The 13,959-nt window shown below is 35.9% G+C and overlaps 1 protein-coding gene across 9 annotated transcripts in view; it reads left to right on the top strand.

Moving 5' to 3' along the window:
• The window catches only part of NUP153 (nucleoporin 153), a 61,355-nt gene that overhangs the window by 6,887 nt on the left and 40,509 nt on the right, over positions 1–13,959 (top strand). For 8 of the 9 annotated variants that reach the window (XM_036444197.2, XM_036444199.2, XM_036444203.2 and 5 more), the window contains exons 2-5: positions 1,467–1,692; positions 10,248–10,496; positions 10,632–10,771; positions 10,853–10,981. In XM_036444197.2, coding sequence (XP_036300090.1) covers positions 1,467–1,692; positions 10,248–10,496; positions 10,632–10,771; positions 10,853–10,981 — 744 coding nt within the window. The remainder of the gene's footprint in view (positions 1–1,466; positions 1,693–10,247; positions 10,497–10,631; positions 10,772–10,852; positions 10,982–13,959) is intronic. The other variant, XM_036444200.2, reaches the window with a different exon arrangement.

Below are 13,959 nucleotides of genomic sequence, written 5' to 3'. Positions count from 1 at the left end.
TTAAAATTTCTGTTTGTAGAATACATTGAAAAATAATTCTATTTTCCCCAGTTGTTCCCTACACTTTTAATCAATAAGGAAAATACGAGTCAAAGGCCTGTATCAGGTGTCTTCCATCTTTTCTGTTGACAGGATTTTCCAAGGCCTCTGTGGCTTGGGTTTGCTTTCATGGTTGATTTATGTATTCTGCCTTGACTTTATTGTTTTTTGTACCTGCCCCCTCATTTTTTCCCTTGCCTGAGTTTTTCTCTGAAATTCTACTAATGCTACTTCATGGAGGCTATTGTTGCCTAAAATTGGTTACCTCATCCCAGTTTGTTTCTGATAGTTTCCCCCCATCATTAGTCATCAAATTATCAGTATATGTTTGTTATATTTTGTAAATTGCAAAGTGCTTTCACATAATTTCATTGGGTTGTTATTATAATTCATATCAGGTAATAGCAGGAGAGGGTGTTAACTCTTATTTTATCTAGAGTTGATAAAAGTACAGGAAGGTAGTATTCTAACTTCATAGGTCCTGCCACTCTCCACCTATGCTTTTCCTCTGTTATAAATATACCATAATAGTTGTGCTTGTATCTGGGGCAAGTTAATTAATTTCAATGTCCTTTATCCATAAAGTGGCACTATTAATACCAACTTAAAAAAGTATTGTGAGGATTAAATTGAATAATATGTATAAACTAGAGGCCCGATGCACAAAGATTTGTGCAAGAATGAGTCTTCTGCCCCTGTTGGCTGGTGCACGTCCCGAAGGCACAGTCAATTTGCATCTTACTCGTTTATTAGTATAGATTGCTTAGAATGGTGCCTAGCACATAGCAGAGCTACACTGAACGTTAATACTATACACATTTTTTCTCCCTTTAAAAGTTACCATAATAAAATTAATTCTTCAGATTTTCAGGCAATATTTGGTATAATGAAATTTTACCATTGAAAAGTATCTTAGATTATTTCTTGAGTTTGTTATGATAGATGAGTTGTTTTATTGCCTGTTTTTTTTTTTAAAGGTCTCCTAGTTTTTATCGAAATTTTTTATCTTTTTTTAAAGAATGTGCAATAAAGGAATTGCTTGAGGAAGCTGTTGACAGTATTGTTTATATTGCTTCCTTTAATATGCTGAGATCAAAATGGACGCCTTTTCTCAGATTTTAATATTTTAGTGCATATCTTATTACTAAATGTCAAACTTGTTGCTTATTTGTTGGAGTTTCTTGAAGATTCTGGTATTGCCATTTGGGGTAGTTATTGACTCATGATTATATGCATATGGGAGAAAGAAAAGATAGGAATTTGTCTATAGAATTTGTAAAATACCATTATTTCAGCATTAGTCCAAGTAACTGAATTTTAGGAAATTTTGTTGGAAATATTTGTGTTTTTCTTGGTATGGTTCTTTGTAAATTGGTACCTAAAAAGAAAAATTACTAAAGCTGCCTTACATGTTTTCCCCCCAACAGGGCATTCTTAGCAGAGTTACAGAATCTGTTAAGAATATTGTGCCAGGATGGCTACAGAGATACTTCAACAAGAATGAAGATGTGTGCAGCTGCTCAACAGACTCCAGAGAGGTACCACAGTGGCCAGAAAATAGAGAAGATGATCATTTGATATATGCTGATGAGGAGAGTGCTAATATTCATGATGGGAGAATCACTCCTGAGCCAACAGTTAGTAATACAGAAGGTAAATAGAACATGAATTTTTTTTTTTTTTTTTTTTTTTTGAATGATAGGCTTTCATGTCTGTGAAAGTTGGAACATGCACAGCTAAGGTTCAGGATCTGAAGAAGGGCCGAGCACAAATGAATACAGTAGAAACGAAATGTGAATTTAGAAATCACAGGGGGCCAGACAGAGACCTCTCTTTAGTGGAAAGGCTTCACTGAGGCCCAGGCCCTGTTAGCTTTTATTCAATTTTATAATAAACTTCTTGCCCTCAGGCAGGCAATTCCGGTTAGCAGACAATCTTTTTTTTTTTTTTTTCCTTTTTTAAAATTTATTTTTCCTGTTTATAAACCCTTCTTGGGCTGACTTTCAATATATCGCAGTGAGGGAGCTGCTCTGCTATGTACGAAACCCCAACCCAGAAACAGGTCGTCTATGAATGGTTTAGCATTAGGTTCCCCACAAATGTGTGTTGCGTGAAGGGCGTACCCTATTTCCCAGGACAAAGAGCGGGGACGGCGTGGGACTGACTATTGGAGGGCAACCGAGGCCTTGTATCGTTCTGCCTGGGCGGGATTCTGACTTAAAGGCGTTCAGCCATAATCACAGAGATGGTAGCTTTGCCCCATTGGCTCCTTAGCCAAGCACATACACTAAATGTCTGAACCTGCGTTCCTCTCGTACTGACCATGGCAACAACACATCATCAGTTGGGTAAAACTAACCTGTCTCATGACAGTCTAATCCTAGCTCACGTTCCCTATTAGTGGGTGAACAATCCAATGCTTGGTGAATTCTGCTTCACAATGATAGGAAGAGCCGATTGAAGGATCAAAAATCAATGTGGCTATGAACGCTTGGCTGCAACAAGCCAGTTATCTCTGTGGCAACTTTTCTGACACCTCCTGCTTAAAACCCAAAAAAGGTCAGAAGGATCTAGGTCAGGAAATTGCTTGAGCCACCATTGTCTCAACAGAACAATCAGTGCATAGGTTTTAGCCCTTGCCAAAGCTCAAGGTCCATCAGCCTTCTAGGTTCCCTGTTAGCACTTTCATGATAGTGTAGACAATGGACAGCTTCCAGCACATGTCCTAAATATAAATATTTTTATATTATCTGGCTATGGTGAATTTGATTGGGTAATACATAATCAATGTAGGAGGAGGGTGATGATCAAGTTCAAATTAGGTATCTTTATTTTTTGTCAGTTTTGTTTATTAAGCTAAGGCTGACATTCTGTATTAGCTAAGAGTGCAAGCTCTGGTTTAGACTTTGGTTTTGAATTTTCATGCCATCAGTTGTTAGCCATGTGGCTTTGGGCAAGGTAACCCATTTTCTTCTCTGTAACCTCATAAGTTCTTTTAAGAATAAATGTAAAGCCCTTACAATAGGTCCTGGCACTAAGGGAGAACTGTATAAATGTTCACTGTTCTAATGAAACTAATAATGCCTTCTGTAGCACATGAATTTGGGTATGTTATAACTCCAATTGGCTCCTGTCCTCTCTGCAGCAAGCTCAACTGGGTCATCTCATTAATCTTACAATTAAGTGACTGCATTTTAAAGGCTTGAACTTTTTAGGATCCACGTATAACATTATGGTGGGGCTTACAAATATTAAAATTGCCCATGAAAAGAATGTAGCATCTTTGGAAATAAGACTTGGGCATTTTTCATTTTAAATATTTTTCCAGCTTTATTTAGATATAATTTATGTATCCTATCGGGTCTAGTAACAATTAATGTCGTTTTTAAACATTCGTTTAAAATCTTGCTTGGCGTTGACTTGTATTGACATAACCTTCAAACACGTGGTATCTACAGAACGTGTGAAGTGCAATTAACAAGTTTTGCTTGAAAAAGTTTGTGTTTGGTTTGGTTTTTGTTGCAAAACTAGGGCTAAGAAGATGGCAGATGAAGAGTATATTCGGCACTGCATGCTTTACGAGTTCCAATTAGGAAGAAAAGCAAGTGAGGCTGCAAAAAACATCTGTAGTGCTCTTGGTCAAGATGCAGTTAGCGCCAGAAAATGCCAGCGTTGGTTTGAGAAATTTCGTGAGGGAAATTTTTCGTTAGATGACAAGAGTGGTCGAGGCCGTGTGTCCAATTTTGATCAAGAAGTTCTTCAAGCTCTTTTGGTACAAAATCCTCAAATTACCCAACAAGAGCTTGCGACAACTTTAAATTGTTCACAAAAAACAATTTCCAATCAGTTGCGTGCACTTGGCAAAGTCCAAAAGTTTGGAAAATGGGTTCCTCATGAGTTGACCGACAACAACCGTAATCAAAGAGTCACAATTTGCAGTTCGCTCCTCTCTCGTCAAAACCGTTTGCCGTTTTTAAAGCAAATTGTTACCGGAGATGAAGAATGGGTGCTGTATGTTAATTTGAAAAGGCGGCCTCAATGGTTGGACAAAAATGAGGCTCCGCAGCCCACGCCAAAACCTGATTTGCATGCGAAAAAAGTGATGTTGTGTGTTTGGTGGAATTTTAAAGGAATTCTTCATAATGAACTTTTACCATCTAACCAAACCATTACAAGTGCAGTGTATAGTGCCCAATTGGAAAGGTTAGCCCAAGCTTTAAGAGAAAAAGAACTCGCGCTGATTAATCGGAAGGGCGTAATTCTTCACCACGATAACGCACGACCGCATACTGCAAGAATCACTGCTGAAAAACTGCGCCAGTTGGAATGGGAAGTTCTCCCTCAACCTGCATATTCTCCTGATATTGCCCCTTCCGATTACCATTTGTTTCGTTCTTTGCAAAACTTTCTTCTTGGAAAAAAATTTAATAATGAAGAATGCCTCAAAAATGCATTGACTGAATTTTTTGCATCAAAATCACAAGAATTTTACAACAGAGGGATTAAAATGCTTCCTGAGCATTGGGCACAAGTAGTAGAAAACAACGGCAACTATATTGTTGATTAAATTTTGTTGTATTGTTTAAATAAATTTGATTTAAAAAAGTATTAGAAAACGACATTAATTATTACTAGACCTAATAGAACTAACCCATTTAAAGTGTACAGTCCAGTGGTTTTTGTATGTTCACAGAGTTGTTCAGCCATCACTCAGTTTGAGAACATTGGGTGTCTAGATTTTTTTTCTGCTAAGTGAGTGGAATGAGTTGATGAGGAGAAATCATATAGTTTTTGTCCTTTGTGACTGGCTTGTTTCACTTAGCTTAATTTAATGTCTTGTAAGGTTCATTCATATTGTAGTGTATACCAGAATTTACTTCCTTTTAAAGTTTGATTAATATTCCATTGCATATATGTACCACATTTATTCATCTGTCACTGACACTTTGATTGTTTTCTACCTTTTGGCTATTCTGAATAATGTTGTTAGGAACATGGTTCAACAGACCTTTTTGAGATCCTGTTTTCAGTTCTTTTGGTTATATAACCAGAAGTGGAATTGCTGGGTCATATGGTAATTCTATTTTAAATTTTGAGAAAAAAGTCTGCACCATTTCATCTTTCCTACCAATAGTGCACAATGATTTCTCCACATCCTTGTCAAAATGTACCGTATTTTTCGGACCATAAGACGCACTTTTTCCCCCCCAGAAGTGGGGGGGAAAAGTCCCTGTGTCTTATGGTCCAAATATAGCCTACACATATACTTTAAAAAAAATTTTTTTTTACTTGCCTGGCTCTGTGTGGTCTCTGTGTGCTTGCCCGGCTCTAAAATGGTTCTAAATGCTGCTGTTTACAGGGTTGATTACATGTGTTTATAACTGTGATGTTGGGTTTTAATGCACATAAAATATTTTAGGACACTATTTGTTTCAGAATCTTTTTTTCTTCATTTCCCTTCTCTAAAAACTGGTGCGTCTTATGGTCCGGAGCGTCTTATGGTCCGAAAAATACGGTATTTTCTGCCTTGCTGATGGTAGCTATCCTAATGGATATAAGGTGGTATCTCTTCTTGGGTTTGATTTGTATTTCTCTAACTATTAGTGATGTTGAGCATCTTTTCATATGCTTGTTGGTCATTTGTATATCACCTTTGGAGAAATGTCTTGTTCAAATCTTTTGCCCAATTTTTAATCAGATTATTTGAAATTATTTGACTTTTTTGTTTTGTGATTTTGTATATTGGCACCTTATCAGATATATGACTTGCAAATACTTTCTACCATTCTGTGAGTTGCCTTTTCACTCTATGGATTGTCTTTTAGTGCACAACAGTGTTTGAGTTTAGCCATAACCGGTTTGGCCCAGTGGATAGAGCGTCAGCCTGCGGACTGAATGTTCCCAGGTTTGATTCCGGTCAAGGGCATGTATTATACCTTGGTTGCGGGCACATCCCCAGTAGGGTGTGTGCAGGAGGCAGCTGATCGATGTTTCTCTCTCATCGATGTTTCTAGCTCTCTGTCCCTCTCCCTTCCTCTATATAAAGATCAATAAAATATATATATATTTAAAATTGTTTGAGTTTGATATAGTTCCATATATTTTTCTTTAGTTGCCTCTCATGTCCAAGGAATCATTGTCACAATCAATATTATTAAGCTTTTCCACTCTGTATTCTTCTAAGAGTTTTATAAAAGTTTTTGGAGTTATGTTTAGGTCTTTAATCCATTTTGCGTTTTCCTGGCACCATTTGTTAAAGAGACTGTCCTTCCTCCACTGAGTGGTGGTCTTGGTACCCTGGTCAAAGGTCATTTGACCATATATGCAAAGGTTTATTTTTGGGCTCTATATTCCATTAATCCATTAAAGTGCTAACATATATTAACAGTTTCCTAATGATGAATGATTGCTTGTGTCCTTGATTAACTCTCCCCAGTGAATGTGATCCTAGGCAAATAATTTTAACAGGTCTGTTAAGAACATTGGACATATTGAAATAGCTATTTTAAAGCCTTTTCAAGTATAATACCCTGGCTATCTTGGGTTCAATTTCTTTTGACTATTTTTTCTTCCCACTGTGGATAACATTTTTCTTTTTTTGTATATATCAAGTGATTTTTTTACTAAATATTGTCACTTTGAATAATATATGTAGAGATTCTGGATTCTATTATCTTCCTCTGAAGAGAATTTTTTATCCTCAACTGAAGATTTGTTTTTATTGATTTGAGAGAGAAAAACATTGATGTGAGAAACCTCTGTAGTTGCCTTTTTGCACACACCCCAGTCAGGGACTGAACCTGCAACCTAGGTTATGTGCCTTGATGGGGAATCTAACCCACAATCTTTTGGTGTACAGGGTGATGCTTCCACCAACTAAGACACCTGGACAGAGCAAAAATGCATTTTAATACACGTAATCTACCAAACATCATAGCTTAGCCTAGCCTACCTTTAAGATGCTCAGGGCATAATATATCCCCCCCCCCCCCCCCCAAAAAAAAAAGCTGGCAACACAGTATACTGTAGATTATCAGTATCAGTTGTTTACCCTGTGATCTAATACCTGATCGGGAGCCCCAATCAGGAGAGGATCTTATCACACATTGCCAGCTTTAAAGAAAAAAAAATCAAAATTCAAAGTATTTTTTATTTAATACATACTGCTTTCTCACCATCATGAGACCAAAAAAATCATGTTAGATGATTTTTTAGTTAAGTCATGAACCATCTGCACTAAATTCCAAGAGGCTTCCCCCAATGACATATCTATATTTTTGTACCAGCGCTATAATGTTTTAAATATGATAGCTTTAGAACATATTTAATGGCTCTAAAAGTTATTTCAGTCCACCCCACATTCATTCCCCTTACTCTTTTTCAGAATTTCTATATTCATCTTCAAGTGTGTTTTCAAAAACTTTAGAATCTTTTGTCAAGTTTCCAAAAGACTCTTCCAGTTAGGCTGGAATAACAGGTTTCCCAGACTAGCAAATAACTATAAAGTTGGATAAAATACATGAAACCGCTTTCAGACAACAGAAAGTACTGCGTGCGCATGCACGCGCGCACACCCATACATATCTTCACAAAACCAACCTTATCTCTACCGAGCTCTCTGGAAACATTTTCAAACTTGGCACAGAGCACTGAAATCCAAACAAAACACAACAGGCAGAAATGAGAAGCACTGAATAGTAGAAAACGGTTCAGGCTCCATAAGTCCACATGGGAGTATCCAGAGAGGATGAGCCCTCCTAAGGCTTACCAAATAATAGCTGCTGGAAAGTTGAGAAGACATTGTAGAAGGTGAGCAGTGCTTGGGGAAAAAAGCAGTGCTGAGAACACTGAAGTTCCAAAGCTGTCAGAATTTAGAAATCCTACAACACCTCCTTAAATCCCTAGCTGAGATACCAGAATATTATATGTCAACTGTAATTGAGAAATAAAAAGTGATTTTAAAAAACACCCAAAATGAATGATTTCAGCCAGCAATGAAAAATTGTTTATAGTATTTCAGATTATATTACTCTTTCCTTACTGATTAAAAATAAATTTGATATTATTGATCTTAGTAATAAAATACTGAATCAATAAGTACATAATAGAAGAAATAGAAATTACCAGTGAATATAGGGAAGGATGCTCAGTATCCCTTTTATTTTAATAAATGCAAATCAAATAATGATGCCATTTAACATGTTATGATGACAGAAATCAGAAACAGTTAATATCCAGTAATAGTACAGGGGAAATGTATGTTGTTAGTTGCTATGTGTAGGAGAGTAACTTGACGGGAAATTTTTGGATCAGAGTGTTACAAGCAAAAATGAGTATGTACTCTGATCCACTATGACAGAGCATTTTGAGATGTAATTATATATCCTATTGATTGCCAGGATTCTTCCAACCATACAGCTGTTTTATGGGCCCAACTTTAGACTTGTAGAATTGGATTTTTTGTGGGTGGCTTAGGTATATTTGTTTCATAATTTCTTCTCATGTCTCTCTTACATACTTAAAGAAACAGATTTATCCAAAAGAATACTCTTAAAAGTATGCAGATATAAGTGCATGCATGTTTGATGGAGTATTGGGGAAATAATCATAAATAATGAGAATAAATCAGTATGATACAATACAATGTGGTCTTTAAAGTGAATGTTCTGAATGTAGACAAAAAATTATATTGGTAAGTGAAAAAGTGATGGAACAGGATTCATAAGCATGATTATGTGATTAGGGAAAACATATATTTGTGTATGCACCAGAGTAGCGCCCCTTTCCTTGTCTATTGTTTCACTTTCCGTGGTTTTAGTTAACCATTGTCATTTGTGGTAATGAAAATATTAATTGGAAAATTCCAGAAATAAACAGTTTCTAAGTTTCACATTGCATGCTAGTCTGAGTAGTGTGATGACATTTTGTGTCATTCTGCTGAGACACGAATTATCCCTTTGTCCAACCAACGTCTACATGCTCCCTGCTTGTTAGTTACTGGTTATCAGATTGAATGCAGTGCTGTTCAAGTAACCCTTATTTTACTGCCCCCAAGTGCTCAAGAGAAGTGAAAAGTACTTCTAGTAAAACGAGAAAGTTCTCAATTTAATTGGCAAAGAAAGAAAATCGTATGCCGAGGTTGCTAAAATCTATGGTTAAGAATGAATCTTCTATCCATGAAATTGTGAAGAAGGGGGAAAAAATTGTGCTATTTTTGCTGTTATAACTTTTTTTGCTTCAAAAGTTACAGCTTCAGTGCATTAGTGCTTAGTTAAGATGGAAAAGGCATTAAACTTGTGGGTGGAAGATAGGAACAGAAAACATGTTCTGAGTGATAAGATATTATGCCAGAAAACATTGAGCCTATACAAAGACTTGAGCAAAGTGTCCCCTGAAATGAATAACTACATTCACATAACTTTTATTACAGCATATTGTTATAATTATTGTATTTTATTAGTTGTTAATCTCTTACTGTGCCTAATTTATAGAATAAACCTTATTAAAAGTATGTATTTAAAAAATACATAAGTATATATAGGGTTTGGTACTATTTGCACAGTGGGGTCTTGGAACATAACCTCCATGGAGAAAGGGGACTATTATAAATTATCTGGGAGAATGTACACATTTAATAGTGGTTTCTAGAGGGATAGACTTAACCCCTTCACCCTTTTTTCCTTTAAATCATCAAACCAAGTATATGTTTATTGATGAGAGAGAGAGAGAGAACACCTGACGTGAGATAACATCAATTGGTTGCCCCTGGATGTTTCCTGACTGGGGATTGAACCTTCAACCTGGGTATGTTCCCTGACCAAGTATCAAACCTGAAACCTTATAGTGCATGGAACAATGTTCCATTCAACAGCCACAATGGCCAGGGCTATTCTTTCTGTTTTGTGAATTTATATAGCTTTGATTTTCTATGAGTGGTTTTTATACTGATATTAATTTAAGGAAAATCACTTTTGGAAGTTGGTATGTGAACAGTGAAATATATTTTGACACTATATTAGGTAAATTAATTTCAGTTAGTTGAAACCTTGTTTGGCTAAATAATCTTTCATTGGGTTTATCATGGGAGCCTCAGTGATTTGAATTGAAGTTATATTTATTATATATTATGCTTCCTCAAAGTAAAAACAGCATTTTGTTGTTTTGCTTTTTTTAAGTTATATATTCAATATTAATACTTTTCTTTTAAGAACCCTCAACAACTAGTACTGCTTCAAATTATCCAGATGTATTAACAAGGCCTTCTCTTCATCGGAGCCATTTGAATTTCTCCATGTTGGAATCTCCTACATTGCACAGTCAGCCCTCCACATCCTCAGCATTCCCAATTGGCAGTTCTGGATTTTCCCTTGTGAAGGAAATTAAAGATTCTACCTCTCAGCATGATGATGATAACATCTCAACTACCAGTGGGTTTTCTTCAAGAGCTTCTGATAAAGGTATTCTTGGCATTAGGGAGTAAAATTGAATTTCATAGTATAATGTTTTTCTAACTTAATTTTCATTTTCTGTTTATAAAAATCTAGGGTCTTAAAATTAATGCTGTTATTATGCATTACGTATTTTTGTTTCAGATATAACTGTTTCAAAGAATACTTCAGTGCTCCCTCTGTGGTCCCCAGAGGCTGAACGGTCTCATTCACTCTCACAGCACACTGCCACCAGCTCAAAGAAACCAGCATTCAACTTGTCTGCCTTTGGAACACTTTCCCCTGTGAGTACTAATTGGAAGTGATTTAATCACATTAATTTAGAATGTTTATTGCTTATAACTTATTATTGTATTTCTGTGCAGTCACTTGGGAGTTCTTCATTCCTTAAAACAAATCAGCTTGGAGATTCTCCTTTTTATCCTGGAAAAACAACGTATGGTGGGGCAGCAGCTGCTGTAAGACAGCCTAAACTACAAAACACACCATATCAGGTTTGTTTGAAAGAAAGGATTGATATTAAAAAAAAAAAAAATTGATAAGTAACTTGGCACTCAATGAATTTTGGTTTAATCATTCTTTGGTAAAATGACAGATGTGTACACTGAGTGGCCAGATTATTATGATCTCTGAACCCATAATAATCTGGCCAGTGTGTTTGTGTGTGTGTGTGTATTAGAGGGGCCTGGTGCATGAATTCGTGCATGGATGAGGTTCGGCTAACCTGGCCAGGGGGGAGAGGACATGGGCAGATGGCTGGCCTGCTGGTCGAACTCCTGGTCGAGGGAACAATTTCCATATTAGCCTTTTATTATATAGGATATACACTGAGTGGTGTTCAGAGATCATAATCTGGCCACTCAGTGTATATTACAAAATTCTTTTCATTTAGGGACTATATGAACATTATTTTAGATGTAAGTGAACTTTTTGTACATTACATTTTGTGTGTGTGTGTGTGTGTGTGTGTGGGAAGTGTGATGATTAATTCCTTTTTTAAAAACAAACTGAGGTGTAAATTACATATAGTAAAATTTACCTTTATTAAGAGTATTTGAATTTTAACAAAACACAGTTGTGTAACCATTTCTGTTATTAAAATATTGAACACACATTTTCATCACCTCAAAGTATTACATTGTGCATCTTTAATGAACCGCTCTTCCTATTTGTACCCTTGGGCACCCACTGATCTGTTTTATTTTCCTATAGTTTTGGTTTTTCCAAAATGTCATATAAATTTAATTATATAGTATGTAATATTTTGAATATGGCTTATTCTAACTAATATGTATGAATTAAATCTACTTTTGCATATATCAATAATTAGTTCCTTTTTATTGCTGAGTTATAATACAGTTTGTTTATCTATTTGCCAGTGAAAGAACACTTGGATTATTGTTATTTTTAAAAAAATATATATATATTTTTTAATTGATTTTTCACAGAGAAAGAGAGAGGGATAGAGAGTTAGAAACCGATTAGAGAGAATCATTGATCAGCTGCCTCTTGCACACCCCCTACTGGGGATGTGCCCGCAACCAAGTTACATGCGCTTGCCCGGAATCGAACCCAGGACCTTTCAGTTCGCAGGCTGACGCTCTATCCACTGAGCCAAACCTGTCCCGGCAACACTTGGATTATTTATAGTTTTTTTATTTTTTATTTTATTGTGAATAAAGCTGATGTGAGCATTAATTTTCATTTCTCTTGGGTAAATACCTAGAAGTTTGACTTCTGGGTCATATGATAAAAATACATTAAACTTTATAATAATCTGTCACTCTTTTCCAAAGTGGCTGATACCACTTTGCAGTCCTATCAGTAATGTAACACTTCTGGCCAGCACTTTTTTTGCTTATCAGCTTATTTTCTGTTTTTTATTTTAGTCGTTCTAATAGGCATATAGTGGAACTCTCAACTGCTGTGGTTTTTATTTCTATTTCCCTAATGACATTGAGAATCTTTTCATGTGCTTATTTGCCGTCAGTATATCTTGCTTTGGTGAAATATCTCTTCTGATCTTTTGCCTGTATTTAATATGCTTGTTTTCTTATTAATGCTTTTCAAGATTTCATTATTAAGTCCTTTGTTAGAAATGTATTTTGTAAATATTTTTATTCTTTTCTCTGACTTAACCTCTTTTAAGAGAATTTTTCTTTTGATGAGAATTGACATTGATTTGTTGTTTTTTCTTTTATGGTTCATGGTTTTGATGTAATAATCATTCTTGCATAACCCAAGGTCACAGGATTTTTCTCTTATGTTTTCTTGTAGAAGCTTTATTTAGGTTTCAGTTTAGGCCCGTAAATCATTTGAGTTAATTTTTGTATGTGATATGAGGTATGGATTAAGAGTCATATTTTTAATATGAACGTCCAATTTCTTTAGTGTGTACCATTTGTTGAAAAGACTATACTTTTTCCACTGAATTAATTTCCTTTGCACCTTTGTCAAAATCAGTTGACCACATTGTGGCTCTGTTTCTGGACTTTCTGTTTCTCCTTGATCTGTGTATCAATTCTTTTGCCAACATTAAACTGTCTTAATTATTATAGCTTTATAGTAAGTCTTGAAATCAGATGATATGAGTCCTCCAGCTTTTTTTTTTCTTCTTCAAGCTTGGTGTTGGCTTTCTGAATTCCTTTGGTTTTTCATGATTTTAGAATCCCCATGTCAGTTTTTAGTCTACAGGGATTTTGTGTGGGGTTACATTGAGTTTAAAGATCAACTTCGAAAAATATACATCTTAACAAAATTGAGTCTTTCAGTCCATGAGCACAGTATGTCTCTATTTACTTAGTTCTTTTTTTTGTTTTGTTAATCCTCACCCAAGGATATTTTTTCCATTGACTTTTAGAGAGTGGAAGGGAGGGAGGATTGAAGGGAGAAAGAAACAATGATGTGAGAGAGACACATCCATCAGCTGTCTCATGCTCCTGACCAACTTGGGCAAGGGATCAAATCCGCAACCCAAGCAGGAGCCCTTGACTGGGAATCAAACCTCTGACCCCTTGATGCAAAGGGCCAATGCTCTAATCATTGAGAAACACCGGCCAAGGCTGTGCTAACTGGATCTTGGAGTTACACAAGGAATTTTCTCAAGCTTAAACTGGATTATATTATTTTTAAAAATCATCACCTGAGTACATGCTAAAAGAGAGGAAAGGGGAGAGAGAGAAACATTGATATGAGCAAGAAACATTGATTGATTGCATTCTGTATGTGCCCCAAAGGGGATTGAATCTGCTTCCCAGGTTTGTGCCCTAACCAGGAGTCCAACTGGCTACTCTTTGGTGCACAGGATGACACTCAACCAACTGAGCCACTATGCAAGGGTTATATTAATTTTTAAAAGACATTTTTATATTTAAAATAGATAGGTTGGCATGTTAGTAGAAGATAGATGATGATGCAAGCCCATGATCCATTGAGTAATCCAAGTAAGAGTGTATACCAGCTACTTTCTCCT

The sequence above is a fragment of the Pipistrellus kuhlii genome, unplaced genomic scaffold, assembly GCF_014108245.1.
Source record: "Pipistrellus kuhlii isolate mPipKuh1 unplaced genomic scaffold, mPipKuh1.p scaffold_m20_p_2, whole genome shotgun sequence".
Lineage (NCBI taxonomy): Eukaryota > Metazoa > Chordata > Mammalia > Chiroptera > Vespertilionidae > Pipistrellus > Pipistrellus kuhlii.
The sequence above is the reverse complement of the archived record's forward strand: the minus strand, read 5'-3'. Positions and strand labels throughout refer to the sequence as shown.